Source organism: Pteropus medius, unplaced genomic scaffold (genome assembly GCF_902729225.1).
Source record: "Pteropus medius unplaced genomic scaffold, Ma_sr-lr_union100, whole genome shotgun sequence".
In the NCBI taxonomy this organism is placed as follows: Eukaryota; Metazoa; Chordata; class Mammalia; order Chiroptera; family Pteropodidae; genus Pteropus; species Pteropus medius.
In genome coordinates, this window is record NW_024356336.1 from 6007528 (window position 1) to 6024907 (window position 17380).

At 48.6% G+C, this 17380-nt stretch overlaps 1 protein-coding gene and 2 pseudogenes across 1 annotated transcript in view; 2 read left to right on the top strand and 1 right to left on the bottom strand.

Annotated features, from left to right (window-relative positions):
* TBC1D10A (TBC1 domain family member 10A) overlaps positions 1 to 16076 on the bottom strand; it is a 29816-nt gene extending 13740 nt beyond the window's left edge. Inside the window, exon 1 of the mRNA XM_039861794.1 lies at positions 15790 to 16076. Within this exon, the coding sequence (XP_039717728.1) occupies positions 15790 to 15998 (209 nt within the window). The 5' untranslated portion in view covers positions 15999 to 16076. The remainder of the gene's footprint in view (positions 1 to 15789) is intronic.
* Positions 3025 to 3143, top strand: LOC120602042 (uncharacterized; annotated as a pseudogene).
* LOC120602061 (uncharacterized) lies at positions 5713 to 5831 on the top strand (annotated as a pseudogene).
* Positions 16077 to 17380: the final 1304 nt, after the last annotated feature.

A 17380-nucleotide genomic window follows, 5' to 3' on the forward strand; every position in this document is an offset into this window, starting at 1 on the left:
AGATGGTGACAAAGAAGACAATGGAGGTCTAGTTGTACCCAGCACTCAGCACCTCATGTGCTCTCTAACGGTGGACAGACTTCTCTTTATGCACAGGATATGCTCCTGAAGAGTTATGTTACCCACTTTTTAAAATTCAGAAGGTTCATGTATCCTTCAGGCTAGTCAGTTAGGACCTCAGAAGGCATCTGATACAGGATGCTAACATAGGAACCTCTTCTATAACAGGCAAGTGCCTTGCCCTCTCTGAGCCTCAGTTTCCCTATATGACTGGATGGCCTGCATTGTGAATTGACACACAAAGGATGCCCAGAAAGGAGCCATGAGATGAAGTTGAGGTCAGGGTGTCCCTACAAACAGCATAATAGTGTAGAGGCCCTGAGGTAGCTTCCTCCTGACAGTAGAAGGAGAGAGCATAAGCCAGTTTCTAGTGACAGGGAAGCTAACCAGGTGGCCAGTTTAAGAGACCAAATGGCTTATGGGGGATACTTCAGGTGTGAGGGCTTCACTCACCCCTTCATAAAACCCTTTCCTTAAGGTGGCCGGAGAGATTCTCTGCAACCAAAAGAACTTAGTGAGAATTGTCTCCAGTGGCCAGCCTCTGCTGGAATGCCTCCAGGGATGTGGCCTCATTATCTCCAGGTGAAGCCACCCCATTGTTGGTTTCAAACTGTTAAAACTTTCTTCCCTATGTAATGCCAAAATTTTCCTGGTACTTTCTTCCTATAATCTCAACACCTCCTTTTAAGGCTACACAATTCTCAGTCAGACCAGTCTAATACCAGGTATATACATGCTTATTTATCCTTTGTCATTCATCCATTCCTACCTGGAATACTCTTTCTTCTCCCCTCTCTAAGTCACAGTAACCCTTTCAGGGCCCAATACAATAATAAAAACCACAACTTCAACGATAACAGCAGAAATAGTAGTTACCATTTGTATATTATTTACTATTTGCCAATTTCTTTCTAAATGTTTTATATACATTAATTCATGTACACATCATAATAATGCTAACATAATATAATTCACTACATTACAGCCATGTAGCAGTAAGTGACAGAGCTGGGACTCAAACCCAGGCCTGCCTAACTCCACAGCCCTTGCTCCAGACCTTTGCACTACACCCTACAAGTCAAGCCCTCAGCCCCGACACCTGCTCAGATCTCATTAACGGTCTTCAAACCTGAAGACCTTCATCCTGACTTAGAACACCATTTCTCAAAGTTATTAAGATACAGTAAGAAATACATTTTATACTGAGATTTTGTACACATACATCTACATATATAACTGAAATAAATTTTATGAAACAATTTACTCTTACATGTACTCATATATTTTCAGTTCAATTTTATATTATTCTACTCAATTTCTTTTTTTAAATGCTCATCACGATCTCCTGAAATTAATTTTAGCACTAATTCATTAATGAATCAAGACATGAAGTCTGAAATGAGTACTTCATTGCAATTTGCTCATATTGCTTGGCACTGTCTCTCCCTATTGGATTGGGTCTTAAACTTCTATAACTCCCACCATGTATCTCACAGGTGTTCAACACGTGCTTGCCTGGTTTTCACCATGACATCATTACTTACATCTGCATTGCACTGAGAGGTACAAGCCATTGCTGCGTATAGCAACTTTATTTATGTCCCTAAAAGCCCAGTGAGGTGGGTTCCTCATAGATTAATTACTACTTCCATTTGGCCCATGAGAAACAACCCAATCAAAGAGGTTGTATGACTTGGGCAAAGTCACAAAGCTAATAAATGGCAGTACCAGGGCTTACCCTCTGCCACGGTGACTCAAGCACTGCTTCTGACTCCCCTGGGAAGGCTGTGGGGAAATCAAGACCCTTCTAAAGATGCTGGCATGGGGCTCTATCTCTGGCCCCCAAACCCTTAGAGACAGTCTAATCCCCTCCTCCAGGGTTCTGACTATCCTGGTGAGTGATCTGCCCACACCTAGCAATGCTTGAGAAGGCCAATATGCTGAATGAGCACAGCTTGCAAGCACAACCTCAGCTGGAGACAGCAAGCATGGACAATGTACCATTTGCCAGCTGCACTCTCCAGAAGGACAGCAGCACAGAGGAGACAAAGGTGGGAAGGCAGGGAGCCCCTGATTCCAGATTCTGTCTGACTTTCAGGCTGAGCTAGGCTTAGCTGTATTATGTCATGCCATGGCCCCCTCCATGCTCTGTAGACTCCCAGTTCCCTAGCCTCCCCAAACCCAGAAACTGGGGGCTTCCAAGAGCTCAAAAGGCCAAGACCATTTCCCAAGGTTACTGAGACCACAGGTTAGGGCTCTCTCTCCTTTGTCCTTCTAGCTATCCGCTTTCTGCCCAAGCACACCTCAGTCCCTCTGGTTGGCAGACTCAGTCAGGTATGGTCCCCGACCCTATATCCCCTTTTTGCGATGATAGAAGATAAATCTTGGTCCCAAGGAACCAGTCTAAGCCATTCCTCCAAGTTTCACTCTTCAAACCACCCCAAAGGAAGAAAAACACAGCCCCAGCAGAAAGCCCACAGTCATAGACCACAAGATAGATCCTCCTCATCTCAACCACCGGGAAGGCCAGGTGGTACCGGTATGGAGGACAGTGAACAGAGTGGGGAACTCAAAGCCTACCAACCTAGGTTTCCATTCCAGATCTTCCACCTGGGAGGCCATGGGCAAAATACTTGCCCTGCTTAAGTCTCAACATCTTTATCTTTAAGTGGGACCATAACAAACATCTCACATTTTATAGGACTGCAATGAGGAATAAATGTATGTAATGGCCCAGACTGGTGGGTGGCCAGCAAATGGTATTTGCAGCTTTCCTCACACTTTCACACCCATTTTCTCACCTGACTGGTCCATATACATAGCTGCATACACATGTGGCAGGGCAGAATTATCCCCATTTTACCCATGAAACAACTGAGGCCTCAAGACATTAAGTAATTTACTCAATGACCCACAGACTGTAACTCCTGGCTTCTGATCTCAGCTCTACTACTTTATGGTTGTGTCTACGGCCATGCTACCTTGAACTAGCCAGATCCCGTCTGATCTCGGAAGCTAAGCAGGGTCGGGCCTGGTTAGTACTTGGGTGAGAGATCACCTAGGAAGACCAGGTGCTGTAAGCATGCATGCATGCATGCATGCATGCATGCATACATAAATAAAAAAATAAATAAGGAATTGTAAGCTGACAAGGTCCTTGCAATCGGTGAGGTCAACCAAGGGTTGCCTCGCCAAAAAAAAAAAAAAAAGTGTGGAGTCCACTTTATGGTTGTGTGAAAGGGGCAGGCTGTTCCACTCTCTGAGCCTCTAGATCCCCACCTGTAATATGAAGGATAGGCCACCTCTTCAGAGGGCAGGGGTAAAGATCACATGAGGCAGTAGGAGTTGACACATTTCTAGCACTGGCCATGTACTAGCTCTGCCATGCACTACATAGGCACACAATTCTCCAAAGAGGTAGCTTTGCTATCTCCATTTAATAGACAAGAAAACTAAAGCTCAGCATGGGTTAGTAATCTGCCCAAGTTTATATGGCCTGGAAGTGGAAAATGCCATTTGAGCACTAAACTATGCAATAAAGAGAAAGTGCCCCACATGTAACACCGCCTCAATACCTGTCACTTTCCCTTCCCTCTTCTTCACCACCCAGTAGAGAACTACCTCCCTCTGTGCTAAGGGCAGAAGTGAACAACATGAAAATGTGGAAAATTGGGAAGTGGATGTGCAGAGAGAATATGGCCAATCACAGATCCAGGAACAACAGGGTGGGGGAGCTCCCCTCCTCCACTTAGAGCAGGAAAAAGAAGTGAGGATAAATAAAAAGCTGACCTACTTTGCACATTGAGTAACAACTTCTGGAGTTCATTAACCTAAGAGGTAGCAATGACTAAAAGTATAAATAGCTTTTATGCCAGCTCCATAATAACCAATGATAGGAAACTGGAATGCAAGAGATGGTGGGTTGGTGGTGTGCAAATTGCCAACAGTCAAGGCTGGGAGGCCTGTGAGATCACCCAGTGAGTCCACGCCCACTCTCCCCACCCTACCCCAACAGCCAAGGAGGCCTGTAGTCCAGAGGATAAGCGATCTGCCCAAGGTCACACTGTGAGTCAGTGTGGAAAAAGAAAATGGTCAGTAACGGCCTGGCAGCCTCTGGCTTGAAGGTAGGGCCAATATCTAGGTTCCCTATCTGGATAAGAGAGAGTCTGCTTACTTCACTCTCCCTCACACCCAATGCAAGCTAGTTCTGGGCCTGCCTCCTTTTCCCATAAGGAATTCCCTGGCTTTGCTCCTTCCAGCCTTGGGTCAGTGCACAATGGTAAACAGGTTCTCTCCACCCTTCACTGGCCCCGGTGCCCTGGGCCTCTGCCCAGTTCTCCACTCAGCGCAGCTCCACCCCCTGCAAGTCAGAGGGAAGAAATGATTCCTTCAGGCACGGGTCTTGCTGGCTCCAAAAAGCAAGAAATCCCTCCACCCCCACTCCCACTCAGCTAGGGAAAGGCACCAACCGCAGCAGAAACCCCCAGGGCAATTCTCCCTGACAACTGCAAAAAGGCATGGAGACTATTCTGAACAGAAGACATCCCTTCCTCAAGCCCCAACCCCTAACAGGAAAAGTAATGCTTGAAATTCCCGGGCCAGCAACTGGGTCCTCAGATCACAATCTCACTGTGGGTACCCACGGCCACCCTGACTCAAATATGGCCCCCTCACGCATCCTTACCAAATTGCTAGATCTTATTGATACATCTTACCAAATTAGTCTTGACTCACTGCTTACATAAGTCCCACTTCCGCCCGGACTCCTTCGAGGCTCCCTACTGCCCTCCTTGTCCAACAGAAACCTCAGGCCCTCCTATTCCCCCTAAACAGCCCTCTTTTTCCCCTAGCCCTTTCTCTAGGAGGCCCTCTTTCTGCACTGCCTTCCCTCACTCCTACCCCCACTCTTACTCAGTCCCACTCATCTTCTCAGGCCTCATTCAGAACTCCCTCTCATCTCTACAAAGCCTTTCCTAACTACTCCAGGGACAGAACACAATCAGCACCTCATTATATTCCATACACATCTCTCTAGAGTCTGTGTTCCAGACTCTGAATCTACAAAAATGAAAATATACAGCCCCTGTCCTTGAGGAGGTCAATCTGGCGAGACAGAAGGGTAAGTAAATAACTAGCATACATAGAAATGCTATCACAAAAGCATGTAGAAGGTTCTAGGAGACTGCAAGAAGCCCCTAGGGTGGGGGTGGGGGTATTTAGGGAAAGCTTTAAAGGGGAGCTGACTTTTGAGATGGTCCTTTGAAGGGTGATAGGAAGCTGCCAGGGTAAGGAAGGAGAAAGGACACACCAGGTGGAAGACCCAGTATGAGTAAGCACAAGTTAATAGAAAAGGGCCTGACTTGTTAGAGGAATGTGAGCAGTCCAGTGGAGCCAGTAAGGCTTCTCTACCTGACTGTCTGCTCTGCTGAGGCAGCAATCCACAAGGTCATTCCTGGAGGGCAGAGGCTCTGCCTGTCTCATTCTCTGCAGTGTGTCCTGGCCCTAGAACAGAGCCTGGAACCTAGCTGGTGCTCAATAAACGTGTATTGCCTACTTCATTAGCTTTGTGACCCTGACTCAGGTACTCTGAGTTTCAATTTTCTCCTCAGGGAGATGGGAATTCTGTCCTCTACCTTAAGATCAGGTGGGCAAGTCTACAGCCATGCCACTCTGAACAAGCCCAATCCTGTCTGATCTCAGAAGCTAAGCAGGGGCGGGCCTGGTTAGTACTTGGATGGGAGACTACCTAGGAAGACCAGGTGCTGTAGGCATAAAAAATAAAAAATAAGGGATTGTAAGCTGACAAAGTCTTTGTAATCTATGAGGTCAACCAAGGGTTGCCTCGCCTAAAAGAAAAAAAAAGATCAGGTGGCTAAAGCACAGACAATGCTTGATAAAGGGCACTTCCTCTCTGACCTGATACCCACTCTAGATCTTCCAGATCTTCCCTGAAGCCCAGCACAGGGCTGAGGATAGATGTGCTTGATGACGGCCTTTTACAACATTATAATTCTAATATTCAATTAACGTAAACGAATGTCTGTTATAACACTTACCAGGCACTTGCTATGCACCAGACATGGTGCTCAGCACTTAACTTACATTATTCCATTTAATCCTGACAATAGCCCAGGAGATAGGTTCTCTACTTATCTCTCTCTCTACAGATGAAGAAACTCAGGTTTTCAGCAAGCCAGTAAACTATCCAAGGTCTAGGGTGAGCAGAGGACAGTTCTGGGAGGTAAATCCGCCCTGCTCTGCTGCCACTCTGTCACTCATCTCCAGCACTAAGTGCTGTCTACCAGGTTGGGTGGGCACAAGCCTTGATCCCAGGGAGCTTGGAGCTTAGTAGAATCAGAGCCATAAACTGTGTGATGCTTGGCAACTCATTTTACCCTTCTGGGGTTTGGTGTCTGCCTCTGAAAAATGGGGATTACAATGATAACTAAGTCTCACAGAATTAAATGAGGTGATGTCAGTGAAAACCTGGTCCACCATGCAGGCTCTTATGTGAAATGGCATTACCATGTGACTACACTGGAAGGATAGGGGCAGGTCACTCAGAGGCAGGACAGGAAGCCCGGAATGAAAAGTCTACAAAGAACACAGAATGGTGGTGGTAATAAGAAGCAAACTGTGACTCTTTCCCCAAATGACTACCACTACCCAGGAGGGCACAGGTCCCAGGCAGCCCTATGGTTGCATGCTGTGAATTGAATCTTTTAGGAGACCCATCTCTTCTCACTTCTGCTTTATTGTCACAGGCCAAGAAGGAAGATCAAGGCCTTCAGAGTCAGGGTCACCTGAAGACTCTGTTCCAAATGACTCAATGAGGAACTGATAGGGGGATTCCCAAACTGCCCTGGCAGGCCAGAAAGCTCCAGACCACGAGCTGAGTGGTACTGGTTCCTGCCTTCCTCCTAAAGCCTAAGGGTGAGTGGGCAGCAGAGCACATGAGATAATCTGGATCTTCATATCCACGCTCTCTTGTTCTCTTACCATTATGCCAAAGGCCTGAAGTGAACCTCAGAGTATAATTGACACTCAAATTATAATAGCCACCATGTACCATGGAGCCCATACTTTGTGGCAGATACTGTGCTGGGTGCTTTGCCAACATCGCCTGCTTTAATCCTCATAACACCCCCTCTCCCAATGCCACCACCTGGCCCATTTACAAACTCAGAGAGGTCACGTGGCTAGAAAGTGACAGAGCCAGTACTTGAAGCCAGGTCTGCTAGTGTCTTGAACCCAGGCTCCCCCAGGCTAAATTTAGGTTCTCTTTTGTGAAACCAAGACAGGGAAGGAAAGGAAAGCAGCAGCATTCCCCAAAAGTGGCTGACTGGGAAGGATCACTTCTGGACATACAGAGTCCAGGGCCCAGAGAGCACTGAGGAGGAACGAGTGTTCTCCACACTCTGTTCCTAGGCCCCCTCACTACCCATCTGCTTCTGCCTTGTCTTAGGGTACATGGAAGGGCTGTGTGTGAAGAACTGGGACAGAAATTGTGCCATCTATCATAATAACTCAGCAACAAAAACAACTAGAGAAGCTATAGACTATGAGAAGTATAGACATTTGGGGCTGAGCTGAACTCCTAATGCTGGGACAGGGAGGGGGAAGAGAGGGCACACAGGAGCCACTGGCTCTGGTAAATGAAAAATTGGGAAAGAGGAGTCCTAGGTTCCAGGCCCAGTTCCATCACTTGCTCAGCCTCAGTTTCCTTGTCTACAAACAGGGTAAAATAAAACTTACCCTACTGACTTCCCATTGTTCCTGTAAGGATGACTGCAAGGCAATGGGAATGAAAAGACCAAAGAGCTGGACAAATCAAAGTATCCTTTGATTTGATTATACTCTTAAAGACATGAGGGCCACCAATCTTAAACACAGAGAGCAATACTCTCACAAGAGGAATGGAAGCATTGGCCTCTGTAGGTTGCTGTGACAACTCCTTTTACTTGTGTGGTACTTTATAAAGCTTCTCAGAGCACTTTTTGTATGCTCCAAGGTCAGTCTCAGAATGTTAGAAGCAGACCAGCTCTTCAGCATCATCCCATTAAAACTGACTTAGTTTATATCTGAGGGAAACTGAAGTTTGGAAAGATAGATTAAGCAACTTTCTCAAGGTCACACAGCAAGTTAGGGGCCCAGTAAGGCCCAGGACTCAAGTCTTCTGACCCCTGTATTGCAGTCTGCTTACACTATGCTCCTAATCTAGTTATCTCATTTGATCCTCACAATCCTTTCATATGCAGGTCATGCCTTTAACTACTTGTTGAAAGTCTGACTTCCCTGCTAGTAAGTTCTGGGAGGGCAGGACCAGGTCTGTATCCCCTGAGCCTAGCACATGGCTGCACACATAGTAAGTGCTGGATGAAAAACAGGAGCGTTAGCCCCAAGGTCAGGTGAGGGGACATGCCTAAGTCACACACCACAAAAGTCAGTGGTGGAGCTGGCACCCCTGTGCCTGGTTCAGAGCGTTTTCCCACTACTAGCCAAAATCCACATTTCCAGCCAGAATATCTCATCTCTGAGAAACAGTTGGTGGTGCCCCTGGGTGCTGAGGGGTTCACCTTCTCTTAAGTACTGGACTTGCTTCCACCCATCCTAGCTGAGGCACCAGCTCCAGAAACAGAAGACTCAAGCGAGCCCTCAGCTACTATCTGCCTGCCTTGATCAGCTAATGGTATGCCCAAAGCCCCAGCTGCATGCCACCCTAAGGTAGGTTTTCCATGCCCTTAAAACTTACTCCTCTCTCCCTACAGCCTTCCTTGCCATCCAATATGTTTACTGGGCAGAGACCACAAAGCTCAACACCACTCATCCCACCCCACACCCTCCCAATCAGGCCAGCTAACCCGCTGTCCTATTGGAGAAAAACAAAGAACTCCTTGATGTGCCCTGGGCATGCCAGCCATGCCAGACACCTTGGGGAGTCCAGGGCTGTGACAAATCAGAGTCAACAGCAGCTTATTACTTCAGAGGAAGGCCACAGCTGGCCTTCTCTCCTTGTAGCCGGAAGGCACTAGCAAGGGTTCTGTGACAGTCCAGGGCTGCTTTGGCCTGTCCCAAGCCTTCTTAACTCCCCATCAGTCCGCATAGTCAGTCAGGCACCATGCCCTCTTCATAACTCTTCAGACCTCTTCCAGGCCTCTCCATAGCCTTTCTGGGCTATTCCAAACTCTCTCAACTAGTTTCATTGCTTGTGGTCTGGCTCCTCTTTATGCCATCTCCCATTCCAGCACCAGAATGATCTCGACGAAACACAGAAAGTCTGTCTGACATTCAAGGCTAGGCACAGTCTGCCCAACCTACTTTCCTAGTCTACCCTTGCTTTACATCATCCTTCTGCCTCCTGCTCTACTTGTAACCTCTGCATACCACATTTCTCAAACAGCTGGCTTCTGGGAGGACTTTGTACAGGGGTTCCCTCCCATCCAATAGAATGCCTTTCTTTGCTCCTTCTGAGGCCTGGATCAAATGCCACTTGTTTTTTCTGGGCTCCTATAGGTGGAGCTGGCTGCTTCTTACATATATTTCCAAGACAACCACATACCTCAATTATAGCCTTTATTGCTCAACATCATAATGATTTGTGTGTGGTTCTATTTTCCAACAAATCTATGAAACACTGAGGGCAACAAGACACAGATGTCTTGTTTGATTTTGTATCCCTTGTCACAATCACAGGGGCTGGCAGAGTAGGTGCTCAATAAGTGTTTGGTAAATAAGCTTTCTGCTAAGATGGATAAACTGGCAAAAGTAAGCCTTGGCTTTCTCTCCCAGCCTCCTGAGTCTGCTGCCTACTTCCATACCTGAAAATCAGCAAAGAGCTAAACTGTGACAACCTCTGAGAAGCTGAACGGGGCATGGAATGAAGTAAAGTAGGGTGGGATGGAAAAGGGAGAGAAAGATGAAATAAATCTAAAGTTGGCAGCTGCCCTGAAATCCTGGACGGGGGGCTTCTAAGCCAGTGAAGCATCAGAAGCATCAGTTGCTCTGTCAGTGGAGCAGCCAAGACAGTTATCTCCCTGCCAGGGAGGGTCCCTGGGCCTAGGATAGCAGCATATTTGCCAGGGGCAGACAAATCAGCTAAAGGAGGCCTCCTCCTCATCAGATGTGGTGCCGGCAAGATAAAGAAAGTGATCAACTAACGCACTGGCAATGGGTAGATGATGGGAGGGTTCTGCTCTGGTGGGTAATGTATCCTGGCTAAGAGGTTCAATTGGCTTGGAGGACAGGCAGTACCATATAGCTGGAGTAGCAATGGGCTGAGTTAGATCTGGGATCTCCCTCTCCCTAACCTGGTTCCACAGTTAACTAACTGTAAGGCTTCTTCACACCTTGGGTTCCTCACCTGTACACAGAGCAAAATCCCTCCCTTACCTACACAGAAATGCTTCTTCCAAATGGTAGACTGGATATTAAAGTCTGAAAGCCATTATGCAGTATTTTGGGATCAAGAGAAATGCAGTATGGACTCTGACTATGTGAAGGCTAGACCAGGCCTGATCTGGATATGCTTCCAGGGCCTCCCCAAGAATCTTTTTTCACTGAGTCTTCTCTGACTTGGCTGTCCATGGACTTTAACTGTACTGAGACCTGCCTTGCCCTCCACACTACGATAGGGAGGTAGCCAGGTTCCTGCTAACTCCTGTTCTGGGTGTGGAGGCCTCAGGGACTGGTGAGCACCTGGCACATTGCCTATTGCTACCTTAGCAAATCTTAGTCACTGGATTCAGGATTGAAAAACAGGTTCTAGTCCCAGTTCTGCCATTCACTAGCTGGCAAACCTCGGGTACTTCTCCAAACTTCAGAGTGCTCAACTACAGAATGGGGGTAACCACGCCTTTTAGAGTAAAGTGAGAGTTCACCAATGGTTAGGGTTCACTCCTGCCCACAGGGTATGGACCTCACTGACACTCATCATCACAACCAGAGATGAAAAGGAGAAAATGAAACACAGGACCACTAGCTACTCCAGTCTTGAAGAGGAGGAAGAACAGTCATTGGTTACCTACTACATGCCAGGCTCTTTTCAAACATCAGTTCATTTAAATCTCACAATAACCCTGCAAAGTCAGTATTATCATCATAACCATTTCACAGTGAAAAACAGGCTCAGAAAAGTGAAGCAACATGTCCAATGTCACAGGGACAGACTCCAGAGCTTGTGTGAGGAAGAAGCAGAGAGTACCTTCTTTCCTCCACCCCAGTGTAAACAGATTGGGTGGCTGGACCAGAGCCAGCCCTCACTGACCTTCTGGAGGTCCTGTTTCAGACTCAGATGCTGGGAGGACAAAACATCAAGCAGGCCCCACCACCTTATCTCTTTCCCACAGCTTAGGATTTCCTAACAGGCGGACAGACAGGCACCTTCCCAGGGCAGCAGCTGGTAAGCTGGCTCCCTTCTTTACCAAGTCAAGTCTTGTCTGAGGCTCTAGAACATCCCCTGGGCCACCAAACTGGATTTTCTTTTGAAGGTGGAGGAAGGGAAGGAGGAGAGAAAATGGAGGGCCTGTGGTCTAGAGTCACAGACCAGGGCCACACATGTGCAGTTGCCTCCTTCCAGATGGGCCACCCAGGGACCATTCCATTGCCAGCTCCATGCTCTCTTGGGAACTATAATAGTTCAAAAAAAGAGGATGCTCTGAGCAAACTGGAGGAGGTGGTGGGAAGGCAGGGCAGGCTCTGGTCTGCTAGGAGGGCCCTGGCCCTACCCCAACAAAAACTGGCATAGACCAAACTATAAGGATGCCAGTTAAGCCAGTTCTACGATGTCCAAAGTCATAGGCCTGCCATAGTTGGCTAGGAGTAGTGGAGGGCCCAGGGGACAGGGGAACTGTATCAGCAGAAGACAACACTGCTATTCCAGATGTTTCTCCCTGGGCTCAACTCAGATCCCTCTTTCCCCTAACAGGAAGCCAACACCCACAAGATCCCAGAGAGCATAGCTCCTCACCTCATGTGGCCTGTTGCACTGAGCAGACTGAAGCTAGGTGGGAAGCTCCAGGCTCAGGAGGCTAGTCCTGGCAATTACATGGGAAAAGGAAAGGGAGGTCAGGGACCCACCTCTCTCAGGCCATCTCCTTCAGGCCAGGAGACTTGGTATCTAATTGATATCCTTCTTTCCCTTCCTGACTAATTCCTCTATGCTACGGAAGGGACCTTCCTCAAACAGATTTGCTCTTCCTACCCCCAAAGTGATAGGAATGGTAACATCACTCCTCATACCCTTCCCTGCTGGACTCCTAGCCCTCACTTTTCTCCTCCTCTGATCTTTCCTGGGCTTCAACAACCAGCTCATTTCCCAGCCAAGCCAAAAGAATTAATGTTGCCAGCACCGCTGTCTGTGCCCATGCCACCTACAGGGCCCTTCACTGGCTGGCTGCTTTCTTGCCTTTTCTCACTTACTGGCTACTGCTCAACAGCAGGTAGCAACCATCTCAGTCCTATCAAATGTTCTCTGCAGAGCAGGCCCAAAAGACAGACAAAGTGAAGAAGTAGAAAGGGCCTAGGGCTGGGAATCAAGAGTTCTGGGTTCAATTCCTGACACTGCTCCTAAAAGACTAAAGTGGTAAGTTTAATCACTTCTCTCAGGTCTCGGTTTACCTATCTGTAAGATGATGGCCATCTTCTCTAAGGTCACATTCAGCTTTCTGACTTGAAATGTCTGTCAGTAAATGTCATTCAGTAAGTAAGTATTAACTGAGCATTTACTTTGATGCAGGTCTGAGAAGAAAAGGTGAAAAGTCTGGTTCAGCCCTGAAGTTCATCAGTCTAATGAACTGGTAATGACAATACACTTTTACTTTTGCTGGGCTGTCCTTGTGAGCCTCTTACACTGCTGAAGGAGTCAAAAATGCTGAGCTAAGCCAGGAAAGGTGAGGTAGGCAGGTTCCTGCTAGGAACCTTTTGTCCTCCTGTCTGGCACCTAATTTTCTGCTGGGACCATAGGCCATATTAAGTAATAGATGGTGAAGGCAGTGAAAACTGTTCTGACCTGGGAGTCAGAAACCCTGGGTTCAAGTCTTTATTCTGCTGGACCATGCTTAGCCTGTTGTGTGACATTAAACAAGTTATTCTCCTCTCTGGGCTTCAGTTTCCTCATGCCAGACACTGAACAGTCACCTGAGTAGGTAGCCTCTGACCTGCTTTCTTCCCCATCTCCCCAGCTCTCAGCAACTGCCAAAACTGACTGTCTTGGACAACCTTTGGCCCAGGATGGCTGAAATGGACCTTTAATCTAGAGCCAGAGTCCTCACCATCTCTACTGCAGCCATCAGTGCTAATGTTTCACTTTCTGGGATAGCACATGGACTCCTAGCTGTCAACCACGAGACTGGGTTCAGGGCGGTCACCCTGAAACTTCCCATAACTTCCCCTCCTATAGCTGTGGGCAGGGACTTACTTTTGGCTTTTTTGGAACCACAATATAAACTAAGTAGGGAACATCAAAGCTTTCTGACACCAGAGATTTTTAGGTTGACCAATAGGGTCAAGAAAGTGAGGCATGGAAAGAGAAGGGAAACTGGGATCCCACTTCATCTCCAGACACCAGTGATGCAGAGGGTGTCTGCAAAGCCCGGGTTTGTGGTTAGGGGGTAGAGAAGACAGATGTCTGGCAGCCTGGCTGGGGACTACAGCCAAAGGGAGGTGCTCCCACTGGGGCTCTCTGTCCACAAATACCAGAGGTATGCCCTCATTTTTCTCCTCAATTTTCAAACCCTTAGAAAGAAAAGAAATGAAGCTAACATTTTCAGGGCCACTACATGCCAGGCACTATGCAAGGCAGTTTTGCATACCTGATCTCGTTTAATCCCCACAGTAATCTTGGAAGTAGGTGTTGCCCTTTACTGTGAATAAACAAAGATTCTGGATCTTGCCCAGGGTCACGCAGCCAGCGAGTGTGAGTTCTTCCTAAGTCTGGCCTTTTCTCACTATATCACACTGCTCTATACCCTGAAATCTGGTTAACTGTCAGATAAACATGTAGTGGGAATTCTTATCTCCTAGAATTCACCAGCAAATCTGAGCTCACTGTTCCAAGAACCCACAAATGCAACTGTGAACTCCTTTCCCACTTCTTAAGACCCTATCTCTTCTAGGGCCCTAGTCTCTGATGAGTGCTCTTCAATTAAAAAATATACCTTAAAACTACTTTGGGTTCTGACAAGCTAATCCCTAGGGAACTGTGACAAAGTATTGAGTAGGGATGAGGGATCAGAATAAGAGGTACTCTCTGAGTCCTGGACTGGCCTAGGCTTAGCCTGCCGTGAGCAAGTGGGGAGAGGATGGAGGAGACAAATCCAGTGGATAGGAGAAAGAGAACTCTCCTTAGGCAAAAGACCTACATTTCTCCAGAGGAGGAGGAGGTAAATACGAGTCTTTGGGACTGAGGAAAATCCCGGAAGTGACCTTGATGGGGCTGCCTGTGTGGCTGGGATTCTTACACTTCATAAGTCACAAGAGAGGCTGGAAGACCCTTGGACGGTCACAACTGGTCAGAGAAAGGGAGGAAGGACCTTCTGGAGTAAGGTTATGGTTGAGTCCTGTGGGATCCCACAGGTGATTGTGTGGGCCTAACTCTGTTGAAGGGGAGGCACCTCACTAGGGAGGATGCTAAGTTCTGTGCAGAACACTGGTCTCATGTGACAGGACAGCTGGGGTGGGAGTAAGGTCTGCAGTCCATCTTTCCTAAGGGGACTACTAGCCCATATATATGATCTCTGTGAGGACTGGCCTCAGGGGGTTCTTAGGGACCAAGTGTGGCTGCCCAGTTTACCCAGCTTGGAGGGAAAGTGCTACTCTACTGCCTCACATTTCTCTGCCTGCCAGATGGGTGCCTACATGCTCTGGGGGGAAGGATTTGGATCCTGCTGTCTCCCTGCCTGGCTCCCCCTCCCCATTCAGTGTTTTGGAAGGAGGTGCATGTTTCCGTAGCATACTGGGAGACAGCAGATAGTCTGCCCTGAAGGTGAGTCACTGTCACCCTGTGGGTACTGAGAAGGGGGAGTGTCTGCCCACCTGTTGCCAGTGACAGGGAGAAATCTGTCACCGAGGTGGGAGAGAAGCACTCTCTGACCCTTCTATGAGGAGAAAGGACTGTCTGTCCCAGGTTGGGACTGTCTGTACCTTTGACAACCAATGTCAGTCCATCCAGAGGTCTATGTGTCTTGAGGTAAGGGTCAGTCTGTCCTGGAGTGGGATGGAGGCATGATAGTCTGTCCCTTTGAAGTCTGTCTAAGGTGCCACCTGGTGTGGGGGTAGTGGGGTGGTAATACAAGGGTGTCTGTGAGTCTTAAGGGGGCGGTATAGAGAATATCTGCCTGTTGGGGGAGGGGCAGCCATCTGTGAGCCTGTCAGAGGTGGCAAAGTCAATCAGCTCTAAGGCCGTGTGGCAGCAGTGATGTTGGGACAAGTGTCTTTCCCACAGTTGGGAGGAGGGCACTATCGGCTCTTCCTGGCGGGTGGGTCGGTCTGTCTGTATGGTGGGCAGGGGAAGTGGGGTTGGCCTGTCTGCCCCCCAGTCGGAAGTGGGCTCTCGGGTCAGTCAGCTTGAGGGGGAAGTGGGGGTGGGGCAGGGGAGAGAAGGAATCGGCTGTCCCTGGGTGGGCTGGGGGTATGTCGGTCCTTCCTGAGGGAGCTCTGTTCCCATCGAGCCCCCACCCCTGCGGGTCCCGCGCTCTGCCCCAGCCCCTGGCCCAGTGCCTCGGCGCTACTCACGCGCCCTCGGCGCCCTGCGAGCCCACGATGAAGCCGAACTTGTCGATACGGCGCTCGGCAAAGCCGTTGGCCTCTGAGTCGGAGCCGAGAGAGCTGAGCTCGTCGGCTGTTGCGGCGTCGGGGCCCGGGGCCAGGCTTTCTCGGGTCCCAGAAAGGCTGCCCCCGGCCGCGGGCGCGCGTGGCCCGTTCTCTCCAGGGCTCTTCGCCATCCCGGCCGCGCCCGCCGCCTCAGCCTCAGCGGCCACCTCAGCCACCTCAGCCTCCTCAGCCACCCAGCCACCGCCGACGCCCCGCCCACGCACCGCGCCCATTGGCCGCTGCAAAGTCAGGGGCGGGGCCCCAGGCCGTCCCGGGAGTTTCCCCCCCACGCCCAATGAGCGCCGCGGACCCTGGGGCCCGCCCACCTCCCCCAGGATGGCGCCAACCGGCCCGACGTGAGGGGGCGGGGCAGCCGTCACCCGGAGCCCTCCCCCGCCTCCCGGGCTGCCAATCACAAGAGCTCACCTGAAAGAGCTCTGGCTTTTCCGGGTTGGCTCGAGCCCGGCCTGTCACTTGCAGCGCCAAGCAGGCAAGGGAGGGGGGCGTCCACCAAGGATTCTGCATCTTTCTCCTGATCCCCTGCTCCTCTTGAGACCCCAAGGACGTTGGTGGGAATTATTTCATCCATTCATTTATGAGGAGCTCTAAGGAGACTCAGGATGGTTCCGGGACTCGCCCAGGCATACAGCGGCTTAAAGACCCAGGCTGGGTTAGAAGTTCAGCCGCCCCTTCCCCTGCTTACTGCTTCTGGGGCCTTAAGTTAGCTCGAGGGAGTAATTAATAAGAATAACAACCAACGTTTATTGAGCCATGCACTGCCTCAAGTTCCACCTATTTTCTCTTATTTTTTTTGTCCCCAATAGCTTTGAGATATATAATCAACATAACAGAAAAATCACCCATTTAAAGTGTATAATTCAATTATTTTAAGCATAGAGTTGTACAACTATCACCATAATCTCATTTTGGAACATTTTCATCACCCCAGAAAGAAATTCCTATCCATCAGCTGTCACTCACCAACCTTCCTCCCCAGGGCCTAGCAACCACTAATCTGCTTTCTGTCTCTGTAGATTTGCCTTTTCTGAAACCACATAAATGGAATCATATAATACGTGTGTTTGTGTATCTAGCTTATTTCATTTAGCATAGTGTTTTCAAGGTTCATTCATGTTGTAGCATGTATCAATACTTCATTCCTTTTTATTGCTGAATAATATTCCATTTTATGGATAGGCCACATTTTGTTTACCCATTTGTCAGTGATGGTTATTTGTGTTGTTTCCACTTTGCAGCTATTTTGAATAATGCTGCTATGAACATTCAGGTACAAGCTCTTATGTGAACATATATTTTTCGTCTCTCTTGGGTAAATACCTAGGAGTGGGAATTTCCAGGTCACTTGGTAACTCTGTTAAAGCCTTTTGAGGAACTGGCAAGCTGTTTTCCAAACTGGTCACACCATCTCTTATAATCTTTTAGCAATAAGATAGATACTATTATTAATTCCCTTTTATAGTTAAGGAAACTGAGGTGCAGGGAAGTGAAGTTA